Source organism: Cebidichthys violaceus, unplaced genomic scaffold, assembly GCF_023349555.1.
Source record: "Cebidichthys violaceus isolate CVI_PGR_0920_01 unplaced genomic scaffold, fCebVio1.0.p SCAF_96, whole genome shotgun sequence".
Taxonomy (NCBI): domain Eukaryota; kingdom Metazoa; phylum Chordata; class Actinopteri; order Perciformes; family Stichaeidae; genus Cebidichthys; species Cebidichthys violaceus.
This window is the reverse complement of record NW_027176982.1, coordinates 656,821-671,064: the sequence shown is the minus strand read 5'-3', so window position 1 is coordinate 671,064 and position 14,244 is coordinate 656,821. Positions and strand designations below refer to the sequence as shown.

The 14,244-nt window shown below is 42.8% G+C and overlaps 1 protein-coding gene across 1 annotated transcript in view; it reads right to left on the bottom strand.

Annotated features, from left to right (window-relative positions):
* The window catches only part of LOC137868076 (adenylate cyclase type 2-like), a gene marked incomplete at its 3' end in the record, with an annotated part of 9,539 nt that extends 524 nt beyond the window's left edge, over positions 1-9,015 (bottom strand). Inside the window, exon 1 of the mRNA XM_068704596.1 lies at positions 7,942-9,015. Coding sequence (XP_068560697.1) covers positions 7,942-8,205 — 264 coding nt within the window. The remainder of the gene's footprint in view (positions 1-7,941) is intronic.
* Positions 9,016-14,244: the final 5,229 nt, after the last annotated feature.

Genomic DNA, 14,244 nt, shown 5'->3' with positions numbered 1-14,244 from the left:
GTTGGAGTTCAACCGAACACTGAATAAGACATTTTTAGGCGACCAAAACGCCAAAATTACTAAATGAACATCATGCTGTATTGAAGAAGACTGTAAACTAGAGATTGAGACCATAAACTCATGTTTACAATGTTTACTGAGGTGATAAATCAAAGTAGGGTCATTTTTCTCATAGACTTCTATACAATCTGACCTATTTTTGCAACCAGAGGAGTCGCCCCCTGCTGGCCATTAGACAGAATGCATTGGCTTCACTTTTTCACAGGTGCTGTTCGTTGTGATTCGTCACTTTCTCTGCGCACATCTGTGGTTTGCAGAAACGTAAAATGCCAAATGTTCCCTGGTGACCGGGCTGTCCAGTACATTAGTAAACATGAATAGTGTTAGACCTCAGCACATTGTACGCTACAATGTTTGCATGGAGGACCATACTCATTACAGCTAAACGAGGGATATTACAGAGAATTCTCCCTCGTTTAGTGTCCTAGTGAGGACACACAGTCCTCATAAGGATAGAGCTACAACATGACACACACACACACACACACAAATTGATGAACAGACGGCACACAGTTCGGCAGACAGACTGTCTGGGTCCAGAGAATGTGCTACAGCATCACTTCTGCGCTCGCACTGTCAAAGTCAGCATTTAGTAGCTGTCAACACACACACACACACACACACACACACACACACACACACACACACACACTATCTCTCTCTCTCTTTGACTCCGACCAGACCTCCCTCACCCGCCTCCTCATCCTCGACAGCTCCTTTCTCATACTCACTTTATCATGTTTACAGTTCAGAAGGATGTACATTACAAAAAAAACTGTCCATTCAGTTGTGTTGAGAGAGACAAATCTGGCTTCTTTCTTATACGTTGGTGCCATCATTTGCTTTATTTGTCTTTATTTTAAGGAATATTGACTGTGTATTTCCTCTACCATTGTCACAATCACTACGCTCGTATTTTAACCAAACTTTCATGGTTGTGTGGACGGTGTTTGGGTTCATGAAATGTTCTCAATATGGAGACCGACTAACACCTGGCTTTTGTCTTAAAGGTTACAATCAGTGGACAAATATTTATCGGCTCCAGCTCGTCGGTAATGGATTTTGCAGTAATTCTGATTTTCACCCCCTTTTTTTCGATGTGATGCTATGTGAAGAATTAATATATTTAAACGTACAAAACAAGCAATTAAATGAATATGCAAGGTCGTTTTACCTGATCTAACCTGATCGTCTCGGTTAGTCTCTCTTACTCTTGTCGGTCGAAAATGAACCCTTAATTCACAGAGTTAGATGAAAAACAATAAACAGAGGTTATGTGCTGTCCTCAAAGTCACAGTCTCCATTGACAGAAACAGTAATTTCACCTCGCTGATCTTTGTAAAACACACTTAATTCAAAATAAGACTCACTAAATGTGTCTTTTGATATTCTCTCCACTCGTCCAACAATCATCAACTCTGGTTTGAGAGTTAGAAAGAGAGACTGAATACGTAACGGATGTAAGAACAAGAAACCGCCGGGACATTTTCACTATTTACTGACCCTGTTGTGACACACAAGGAAAACCAAAACAGAAAGAAGGCGTACTCGTCTACTGGAAAGGAGTCTATCGCCTATTTTTAGGGAGTTTAAAATATCAGCATATATGTGCTAATTTAGTTGGAAAGGGGGGGGGGTTAGATACATATGCGTCATGTGGCACATTAGTAGTGATAACAGGAAGAGACTTCAGCACTTTTCAGTTCCCTTTAATGTCTTCATCCCGAGCAAATTACATCCTTTTGACCCGTCCCTAACCTCCGCCTGTGTGCGTGAAACATAATTGTACACTCTGTGTGGGGAAAGTACCTCTTGCGAATTTTGACTGAAAAATACTTCGCTGTGCAAACGTTGGACAAACACGCACGCGCTTAAGCGCTCAGGGTAAGAATGAAGCACTCTCCAAGTCCCTTTTTTTTTCCTGTCCTCTTCAGGCTTGTGTAAATTATGAAACAGCAGCAAAATCACCATTAAAAAAAACAACCTAAAAAAACAACCTGAGAGCTTCCACACACTCAGCACGCTTTCACAGACGCCGATGCTGGCCGACGCCCACGTAAACCGTTTAATAAAGTTATTCCAAAGTCATGATTGCGCTGACGGGTCCGGCGGCTGAACGCGTTGAATTAGCGAGCCGGCTGTGGGATTAAGATGTCACTGATTTTACAGTAACAATATGAACCTCAGCGTGGGCGTAGCGATGTGTTTGATTCCCTCAACATGCAAATCAGCGGAGCGGCTTTTTGTGTAACAGAATGGAACGATGTCGCACACACTCGACCTTGAATTTGCGGCTGTGATTTGACAGTTTATTGACTCAAGCTGCTCGCTGAAAAATAGCATTTTTTTGCCAGAACAAGCGAAGGAAAGAGGGCATTTTTTTTTTTTTGTTGCTGTGAATTAGTGTTGCAACACGTCGTAGCAGAGGTAGTGTGAGTCAGGGTCTGGCGAGGGGGGTGGGGGGTGGGGGTGGGGGGGGGGGGGGGGGATCCCATGGGATGTGACTGCTGCTGCTGCTGCTGACGCCACGCCAGCTATACAGTCAAGTCTGGAGCGCAGATAGAATCCCAATGAGGATGTGAGCAAGACTGCAAAGTCCAACGGCAGAAGGGGGACACCTGAGTGGAGGACGGGGACAAAGACCTGTCCTTTGGCCTCGAAACACCATTTTGCACAAAAAACAAACAACTGCAGGTTAGAAAGCGGAGCGAGCTGCTCTCTCGCCGTTTTCACTTTGCACATTTTTTTTTTCCGATTCGTAGGACATCTAATCCTGTTAAAACCCCTTTTGAAACCATTTAAAGCCATTTCCCTCGACACGGCATAGAGGGAGGGAATTGTGTCGGCCTGCCATAATATACCGCATTGTCATCCGGAACAATTAATTCCTTTTTTTAGCCCAGTCTGGCTTATCCAGCTATTATACTGGGAGAGGGAAAAAAAAAAAGGGGGGGGGGGGGGGGGGGGAGACAACGGGGAGACATTGCAGCAGCAGCCGAAAAAAAAAAAATGCAGTAATCTAATTATTCAGCGGTGAAAGGACCCCAACGCACCACATGCATTATGCCAGAAAGGGATATGGAAGGGAGGCTGAAATCATGGCAGTGTATGCACTTCCCATGTATTTTGGGGCCTGTTGAATATTCATAACGCATGGTGACGCAGCGCTCTCAGCTCGCTTATTAAAATCATCAATAATCAACAGACCTTTACTCGAGTGGAGGAGGTCAAAAGTGCATTTCACCCGAAAATGTTGTAAAACTACAGTTGGAAGCTTAATGTGTAGCTTCTCTGGAGGACGTCATGAGATGGAAAGTTTGATTTTTTTTTTTTTTCCTCAGCCCCTGAAATGTGACTTAAGTTAAATACATATACATATACTTGTGAATGCTAGTTTCAGTACTTGTTTTTAATATCAGCAATGCAACCTTAAAGGGACCCTCCCTCTATTTCACGCTGTAGCTGTCACGGTGCGCCGCGCAATCAGACTTCTTTTTTTTGCGAACCGGAGGAATCGCCCCCTGCTGGCCATTTGAAACAAACGGAAGTTTAAGGGAACCACCGGGCTCCAATGACTTTAAACCACAGCGTCTCTATCGGTTTTTTTTTTTTACTTTGTCATTACTAACTGTGTAGCATTACCATCACAGCACATTTTTTATTAAATGTCAAATTTAGCATGTTTCTGTATCTGCGTGCAGCACATCATCGGTGCTTTGCGGTGTTGCGGCTGTGACCACGCCTCATTCATTCACCTTCCTGCCCCCCCTTAAATAACAAAGCGGTGATCCATCATTACAAAGCTCTCTCTCTCTCCCGCCTTGCATCTACCAGATGGAACAAAAATCGATCGTTATTAATATATCATGAAAATGGCCATACACTGAAATGAACGTCGCAGTCAATAAAAGATGCTTTTTGGTAACCATTGATATAGATTTCCCATGTTTTCATGGCCGGATAATATTGATCTCTATTAAAGTCTCTATTAAAGTCATTCTTTTAACATTCCGCTACCGAATCTGTACGGACGCACGCACACACACACACACACACACACACACACACACACACATTCCAAAAAAATACAACGTCAAGGCAACAAGAAAGAACAATAATTATCTTCTCTGAAAAAAAAAAAAAAAAAATACAGATAAGCAACCAAGAAGGAAATGAGAGACTTCCTCAGAAACACACCCAAACAACACAAACAGACACAAACACATGTACACACACACACACACACACACACACACACACACACACTGCACAGTAAGGGTGGAGGAGTCTTAGAAACGCCACATTCACTCGCTCCAGTTTCTGCCGACTCGCTGATAAAGCCAGAACACTTACAACAACATCCTCCCCTCCCTCCGACCGCCCCGGACCACCAGCTCCAACCCCCCCCCCCCGCCCTGCGCACCTCTATTTATTCCTGCCATTCTTCTTTGTCCAGCAGCAATAAACACACACGCCTCACTGAGCAACCAGTGACTACAAGACAGCTCTGTCTGTCACTTACATCTCGATTGACCTTGTGATTGATGGAGGAAACGATGACGGGGACGTCGTAAACCTGACGACGCAGCAGAAGAAGAAGAAGAGAATGGGGCAATAAAAATCGACAAGCCAGGGGGGGAGAGGGGGGGGGGCATTAAGCTCCATTGATTTGTCTTAAATAGAGGCAAAGGGATCGATGTAGGTGGAAGTCCTCCCGGAACGACCCTGTTATAGGGAGTTCAATTGAATGTTAACAAGACTTTAGTGACAAGCCTGGAGCGAGTGGAGGCGGAGGGTCATCAAATGCCTCCAGCAGCAAAGAGAAAGCAGATTTTCTCCCCTCGCCGTTATCTCCATTGTTTGTCAATGTGAGCGACTAAAGGACGATCTGGGAGGCTGCCACCGAAAAGAATACGTCTACAAGATCACCTTGAAACGTATGGAAGCAAAACACTTTGCACAACAACAACAACAACAATTGAAGCAATGAGTGGGATTCCTTTTTGCAAAAAGCACACAAAAAGCAGGACTTGAGAAACAATAGCTCGTGTTCGCGGTTCGAGTGTTTGTGTCCAAAACAATACTTTTCACTTGACGAAAGCACCAGACGCCTACGCAGCCGCGAACTAAACTCTCATCCCGCTCTCGATCCACTCTGCAAAACACGGCGTTGCAATTTAAAGTGGCGCTTCGCGGCCGCTTATGTTGACACAAACGCGCGCACACACACACACACACACACACACACACACACACACACACACACACACACACACACACACACGCACATGCACTTAGGCCTCCCTGTCTCATTCAGTCTCGTGCAACACAAAACTCTTCTTTTATTCCAGGCGATCGTAACGAGAGGGGGGGGGGGCTCTGTCTGCTGAATGATGATCTCTCACACACACACACACACACACACACACACACACACACACACACACACACACACACACACACACACACACATAGCTTTTTAGCCATGCAGAATCTGTTACGGTGCTGTAAATGAAATGTACAGCATTCCACCGTATTTAAAAACACACAGCGGTCTTTATTGTGACAAACGTTTGATCAATCTGGTTCCATAAAACATAACTCTAGACTGATGTCTGTACAATACATAAGAATCTACGGACAGCAGCTAGTTAGCTTAGCATAGACTAACCCTAACCGGGAACAGAAGGAAACAGCTGGCCTGAAAATAAACACACATAATGACATATTGCCATTTTTACATTTTGGTTTTCTGCACCGATTGAACAAAAGCCCGTTTGCATAATGTGTGTCGGTGCTGCTTCCCCCTTGAGAACGAGCTTCAGCTACAAAGCCTCGCCTGTGATCCTCTAAAGTGTTTTAGACAAGAGACTCAACAACTGTAAGCTCTGCAAATTGGAAAAGGCTTATCACAGCAGTGCAACTGCTGTACACTGAACACTTAAAGACAACGCATCCTGTGGCGCTTTGTCAAGGCCGCAAGACAACGGCGACGTGTCCTGTTTGCTTCTTGTCCACGCCAAAAGCATCGGGACGATCCACACGTGGAGCGCGTTTCTGGGAGGAGTAGTCACTTACAATTGATTTTCTTTTTTTCATCGCCTCCCATGTTGAAAATCATTTCTTCACAGCTGCCGGTATGGTAACGTAGCGTTGCATCATGAGTTGTTATTCAGACGTTTTATATTCTCTGTTTACTGTAAAAGACACAGCAGAGATCTGCACCAATTAGGACAACGTGACGGTCGGCTGATTACCAGGACTGTGATCAACACCGTGGATTAGCGGCACAATGAGACGTTATATTATATTATTATATATATGTATCAAATACATACATATATATCAAATATATATCAAATACATATACATATATATCAAATATATATCAAATACATATACATATATATCAAATACATATACATATATATCAAATATATATCAAATACATATACACATATATCAAATACATATACATATATATCAAATATATATCAAATATATATAAAATACATAAATATATATCAAATATATATCAAATACATATACATATATATCAAATATATATCAAATACTTATACATATATATCAAATATATATCAGATATATAAATATATATCAAATACATACATATATATCAAATATATATCAAATACTTATACATATATATCAAATATATATCAAATACATATACATATATATCAAATACATACATACATATACATATATATCAAATATATATCAAATACATAAATATATATATCAAATATATATTAAATACATACATATATATCAAATATATATCAAATACTTATACATATATATCAAATATATATCAAATACATACATATATATCAAATATATATATATACATATATAATATATATATACAAATATATATAAATCTAAAACAAATCTTCATTCATCTCCATCAATAATCCTTGTGTGCCATGTAACATGTTAGTTTGTGAGCTTTAGAAGTTCTCCTTGAGCTGAACCAGGCTAGCTGTTTCCCCTTGTTTCCAATCTCTATGCTAAGCTAACTATCTGCGGGCTCCAGCTTCACAATGAGAGTGGTGTCTATCTTCTTATTGAGGAAAGTGAATTACTCAAAAAGTTTAGTCATACCTTTAATTACCAAGTTCTTTTCCTAGTTATTTTTAAAAACTCAAAAGAAGTGATTATTACGACAAAACATTCGGTCCATTGTAAATAAAATAACAAATATATAGGGAGCCGGGGAAGTGGAGTGATATTCAGAGAAAACAAACCCAGAATTTACAATATTTAAGTTGTAAATTTACGGGAAAAAAATGTAAAAAAACAACTCACAAATTCAGCGGCCATCGGAATTTCGTTGCACCTAAAGTATTGTTCTTGTGGAAACGACGACCTCTGAGCGCCTCACCGAATATGTGAATATGTCATGTTCATTCAGTGTTATTTTAGGAACTAAAAACTGACAGTGGTTCACATTGTACCACTTTTGTGTGTACAATGTGAACGTGTGAAGAGGCTAACCCAACCGTGTAAAGTGAAGACGTGTGGTTCCTTCTTTGTGACTTGGAGGGAAATTCCAAGGAGTTTTTGATTGAAATATCACCCCTCTGTAATTTTATTTATCTCTGATGACAAGAGAGCAAAACATGACAACGTGACCAAATCTCAACAAGTCACAGATGATGTGGTTTTGTAGCTATTGTTGTGTAATTGTTGTTGAAATGCAGCAACAACATTTCCTGTTTTATTGGCACTGACAATAAGGGAGGTCTGCATTTATATTCAACGTCAAAAGTACACTAACCTCTATTTTCTGGATGGATAGACTTACCTCAAAAAACTTGCACACACACATATGTACACACTCACACACACACTCACCAGTCCTGACGCGAAGAACACCGCCAGCAGCGCGAGGCAGGTTCCCATGACGATCAGCAACAGGAACACGATCAGCGGATGCTGCTGGCTCATCCTGTAGTAGGACTCGTACAGCCAGTCCTGGGGCTTCTCGTCCTCCACGCACACCTCGCCCTGGAACCCCGGGCACCCGTCTCCCAGGCCCTCGGGCCCCTCGGCGCCCTCGCCGCCATCGCTCTTCTCCAGCAGGTAGCGTCCGCGGGTCCACAGAGCCTCCTGCCACATGGGTAGCTGCCCTCCGGAAGGGATGGTCCTGCTTTCTTTCTGACCGGAAAAAAAAAACAACAACACGTGCGCACAGAAGTAACCGGAGGTGAGGGATGCTTTCGCTCTCCCCTTCTCTCTCTCTCTCCTCACCCTCGCCTTCTCCTCCTCTCCGTTTAAACAGAAAGTTTGGTCAGCAGTGAGGGATGGATGGACGGCGGAGTGAAAGAGAGACAACTTTTCGGCTCCTCGGCTCTTCCTCGCATCCTCTGCTGCTCCTTCTGCTTGAGGAGACAAACTGAGTCAGGAAAGTGTGAAAACAGATCTTTCTCCTCCTCCTCCACCTCCCTCCTCCTCCTCCTCCTCCTCCTCTCGCTCTCAGAGAAGGTAGTCGGACATCGAAGGCGAGAGATGAGACTTCAGTTCCCTTCCTCTTGCTCGTCCTTCTTGTTTGCTCTTTGTGTTTGGTCAGTGAGATGGGGAGGAGGCAGCCTCTGCTTGGCTCAGACGAGGCAACATGTTACTCAGCTGAGGTGCAGATGAGGAATGAGAGAAAGAGAGAGAGAGAGAGAGAGAGAGAGAGAGAGAGAGAGAGAGAGAGAGCTGAGGGTGAGAGAGAATGTGTATAACTGGGAGGGAGGAAAAGAGAGCGAGAGGAGAGAGGGTGTGTACCAATATGTGTGGTGGGGAGAGCTAGTGGGTAAAAGTGTGTGAGTGTGTGTGTGTGCTGAGCGGGTGCAAATGTGAGAATGGTGATGTGTGAGATTATGTGGCGAGAACTGGAATATGACTCAAGGTGTGTGTGTGTGTGTGTGTGTGTGTGTGTGTGTGTGTGTGTGTGTGTGTGTGTTTATTTGCAAGGTACAGAATAAAAAGAAGAGACTTTACATAAGAGAGGAAGGAGAAGAACAGTGTGTGTTTGTCTGCGTGTGTGTGTGTGTGTGTGTGTGTGTGTGTGTGTGTGTGTGTGTGTGTGTAAAAGCAGAGCAAAAGTGAGCGAGCGAGAAGGGTTGTAACAGCTGCGCTAAACCGAGAAGAGCAGCAGAGTGTGGAGGGAAAAGTGCCATCCAGCAGCCGGCGACGAGATAAAAAGATGAGCAAGAAAACACACACACACACACACACACACACACACACAGAGAGAGAGAGAGAGAGAGAGAGAGAGAGAGAGAGAGAGAGAGAGAGAGAGAGCGAGACAGAGAGAGAGAGAGAGAGAGCGACAGAGAGAGAGAGAGAGAGAGAGAGAGAGAGAGAGAGAGAGAGAGAGAGAAGGGGGAAGGTCGGGGAGGAAGAGGAAGAAGAAACAAAGTCAGGAAGGAAAAAACCTCATGAGACAGAGAGAGTGTGGGAGGAAAAAAGACTGGTGCTTCAAACAAAGGGGAAGGAGAGGGAAGAGAGAGCTGGTAATGAGTGAAAGTTTGAAACACTGGGCTGTGTGTGTGTGTGTGTGTGTGTGTGTGTGTGTGTGTGTGTGTGTGTGTGTGTCGGCGGTGGGACTAAAATAAGATATCTCATCCCAGCTTTCATTTATCTCTCTTTCTTTTACATGGCGGGGCTTCTCTCCTATTATGGCGGCACCACTCAAGGTTTTCATCCCGACTCTCACCGGTTCTGAAATAGGCGCCGTCTTGGGGTCCGAGCCGGTCTCGTGATTTCGTACGTTATACACACGACAATCATAAAAGTGGACGTGTAAAAACAATGATCTTTGCCGAAATCAGACTAGAAGAATAAAGTATATTTTGAAAACACTAACTTCACGTAACGAGTGGGAAATTGACTCGTGTTGCTTTTTGTTGTTTGAGTGTTGAAATGTGCTTAGTTCAGTGTGATAGCATGCTAATTGTTAGCCTATACGCGCACTAAAAACAAAGAACGGCCGATGTCATTAGCTTTGCAGCCATTTGGTCATAAACTACAAAATTGGAAAATAGATGAAATGTCCTGTGGAGAACACGAATGTCCCAAATTTCGTGACAACTCGACACTGAACCACAGCCCCCCCCCCCCCTCCCCGTCGAGACATTTCCCACATAAACCAGAAGATATTGACCGCATGTTTCCCGCCAGAAGATAAAGCCAGGGGATCACCAAAGCCATGTGGATCCATCATCTGAGGATCCGTATAAACTATCCTCACATTTGGACAGAAAAACCGAACAACCAAACAGACATTGCCAATCCCAGGCCCCCCCCCCCCCCCCGCTGCTATAGCTATCCGACACAAATGTAATTCTGGCAGTCTATTTACAGTGTTTGCGTCGCCCGGTTGTGATTGATTGCACGCATGATGCAGTCGGTACGCAAATGAAAAGGCGCTTTGATGCTCCTGAGGGTAGATTATTACAACAAGGACACCTGGGTTCACCATACTTCATCTTCATTCGACTGTCAGTTACAAGCCCTTCAGGCGTTCGTTGTGATTTTTGAACAGAGCCAGAATGTGTCGCCAAGATGAAATCACATGTAAGGGATGGACAAACATGAATGGACTTACTCGTGATTAACGGCTTCTTATTGCTGGTGTTTGGGGAGTACACTGAGCTTTCGGTTCTTGGAAATGAAACAGCAGCACGAACAGAAAGGAGTCCAGGAGTGCAAAGCACACGGGCGAGTTATGTCCAATCAATGGTCCTGTGACTGTAGAAAGAAGGAGAAGAAGAAGAATAAAAGAAAAAGAGAGAGTGTAGAGCCGGGAAATCAATCACTGACCTGATGAGAAATTCATGGAGAATCACCATCGAGCCTATCTACTATTTAAAGTCATGGAGAAAACATTTAGGTGGTTATGTGACCACTAGAGGGCACTAGCGATGTGTGCCTGGCCCCAGTTCAATTCTGAAAGCATTACTTGTATTCAGCAGGTGCTCAACTTGATGATGAGTGTGAATATTAAATATTATAAATATGAATCGGACTCTAAAGATATCAGCATCTTAAAGAAATTACAACTAATTGCTGACAATGGTGAGAAGGCTCCAGAAAGAAATGTCTTAAATAAAATAGAAGAAAGTATTAAATGTATGGGGAAAACATTTTTGCTTTCTTCCTGATGAATTTCCAATTTGTACTTAACTGTCAAAACAGTATACTCTTAAATATACGGAGTGTTAGAGTATCCCTAATACTGCGTTAACTCTCTGTGTGGATACTTTGTGCTAGCTGGCTTGCTAACATGCTAGTTGCCTATACCAACACACCCTGTTAACACACAGCAGCGTTAGCCTTTAGCATTAGCATTCATCTGGAGACGGTCCTTAGACAGATATCTGTCTTTAGCTTGCTAGGTGTCCAACTTGCTTCACCGGCCAACAGCTAGTTGTTTATTCCAACGTCTCTTTTCTTTGTGTTGCTGGGCAGCAGCGGCGTTTCTAGGATTAAAAGAAAGGGGGGGGGGGGGCTTAGCCCCAAGGGGAGGGGCATGTTTGCAGCACGCGACAATTTATTTAGGGGCTTTTATATTTTGAGGCCGCATTGTTTCAGACAGTTCATATATTGGTTCAATCAGAAAGAGTGTGATTTTGCTCTGTAGTTTTGCTTGCATTCAGCATATGATAACACAAGAGACAGAATTCAGGGTCATAGTGAAAATTGCCAACACAATTATGAACTTTTCTCAAAGAGAGAAATAATGTTGTCCGTGTAGTTTTTACATACCAGTGATATTTTATGCTCATTTGGACACTATCATTGAGATAAAGATGAATTAGTGCAGTGTCAAATATACCATTAACTGATTATAAACAACAACATTCTATAGGGACTGATATTAATGTTTCAAAATACTAGAGAGATATATTAATGCAAAGAATAGAGAGGTGTCGATAGTTATTTCTTGTATTTTGAATTGGCTCGTTCACTTTTGCTCACTGGAGACAGTTTCTAACGAAATAGCTAGCTAGCTAGCTAGTTTAGTGTTAACATAGCCCACTACAATATTCCCTTTCATTTGCCTCAAGTAAACCTAAATGTAAGCAGGTAACAATCGTTAACAACTACAGATAGACACATTCTGTAACTAGCTGTACTTACAATTTCACTCCGTGCATAATTTACTTTGAGCTGAACTCCTTCGCTATAACGTTAATCCTGGCTGTCGTTGACGAGAGACGTTACTTGGCAGAGTGAGAAAGCCAGCGCAGCAGCCTCCCCAAGGTCCTAGTGCCCGGGTGATATAGGTCAGTATGATGATGGGCTGTTGGATTGTAATTTGAAGAGAAAACATACAAACCAGAAGACACGCACATATGTAGCATGTTAGAGTTATAAATAACTTGACCATGTGAGAAACAATAGTTTAATTTAATGACATCACCAAAATATTTGTTTTATTTTTTATTTTTACAATAATTTACAACAATTACAATAATGCCAAATTATTCGGGGGGGGGGGGCTGAAGAACATTTTAGGGGGGGTTTCAGCCCCCTAAAATAAGCCTAACGACACCCCTGCTGGGCAGGAAGACAAGTTTCTTTTAGGAAAAAAAAAATGGCCGCCGTCCGTTTTATATGGGGGAGTCGATGGGAGTCGTGAGGCTAATACTCGTGAACAATGAGGAAAGGAGTACTAAATGTAGTACTAAGTATACTAAATTATAGTATGTTAATTATTTTATATTGTTATATATAAATTAAATTAAAGAATAAAGTGTAAGAATTGTAGACAATATTATATTAACACATTTTAAATATTAATAATAGTTGAAATTAAAAGTAAACTATTTACGATAATATTTGCGGACTCTGCCTTCCTGGTGTCGGTGAAGTTGGGCAGACGAGACACATCTGCTGACCTCAGAGAGGACGTCCTCCGGCTGCTTCGTGGAAGAGAAGCTGCCCTCGATAAAGGAGCGGGTTCAGGGCCTCTCGGGCCCCCTGGGGGGACTTCAGGCTGGGAGCCAGCCGGAGCCTCACTCTCTCTCTCTCTCTCTCTCTCTGTGGTGAATTTTTAAAATCTGGCACAGAAACCAATGTTTTACTATTTCCACCTGTTCTATTTGTTACATAATATTAGACATAGAGATTTTCATCTTACATTTACATTTGTAGACAGAAACCAATATTTACAGCAATAAACAACACTGTAACATGTGGTCTTCTTGTCTAGAAACACAGATTTTCATGCAGTGCAACTGATTAAAAACTACAGATTTACTATCGTTTGTTCTTTCTGTACATGCTCCACAATCCAAAACAGTTCGGCCACCCTTGAACAGCAGATATCTGAAGAGTCTGAACTTCTTCTCACCAGCCTCTGCAGCGGTTGGTGAGAAGAGGATCAAGTTCTCAGTGTCAACAACCTCCTGAATGTTAATAAGCAGGGCGCTGCTGTAAAAAAAAAAAAAAAAAAAATGAGACCTTCTGGCACAGCAGAGGCCTAAATATTTATTTTAGTCACAGGAAAGACAGCAGAGAGATAGGAGGGATGATGACTGATGCCAGGAGTCACGCATCGCAGTAACCCAGATTTCCCCTGACAAGCTGAGCGCTGTGCGACACGGAGTGTGACGTGTTCACAGCCGCTCAGTCGGTGTCGCTCTTTCTGCCGACGGCTTTTTGACCTCGTGGAAATTAGTTTGAATCTGCGTTTCATTGTCGCATCAAATCTCCCAACTGCTGGTAACAGAGGTTCTTAATCTGCAGTATTCATGGTGTCTATTATGTCTGCAGTGTATCCCTGCATATGTGTGTGTGTGTGTGTGTGTGTGTGTGTGTGTGTGTGTGTGGGTGTGTGTGATCGTACCATACTCCAACATATCATATGCTTCCTGCTTGGTTGACTTGAATAAGCGTGCGTATTGTAATCTAATTAGCTTTGTTTTGACACAACAAAGACAAGATTAATGAACTGAGCCGAGCTCCTCGGACGCAAACACACCACACCCCTTGATAGTTAAGGAGTGCTTCTGTGTGTGTGCGTGTGTGTGTGTGTGTGTGTGTGTGTGTGTGTGTGTGTGTGTGTGTGTGTGTGTGTGTCCGTGCTTGTATTTGTGCACGTGAGAGACAGCTTGAACTTTGAGACGTTTCCCTTTATTCAGCTTGTCCTTCGCTCATTGTGAT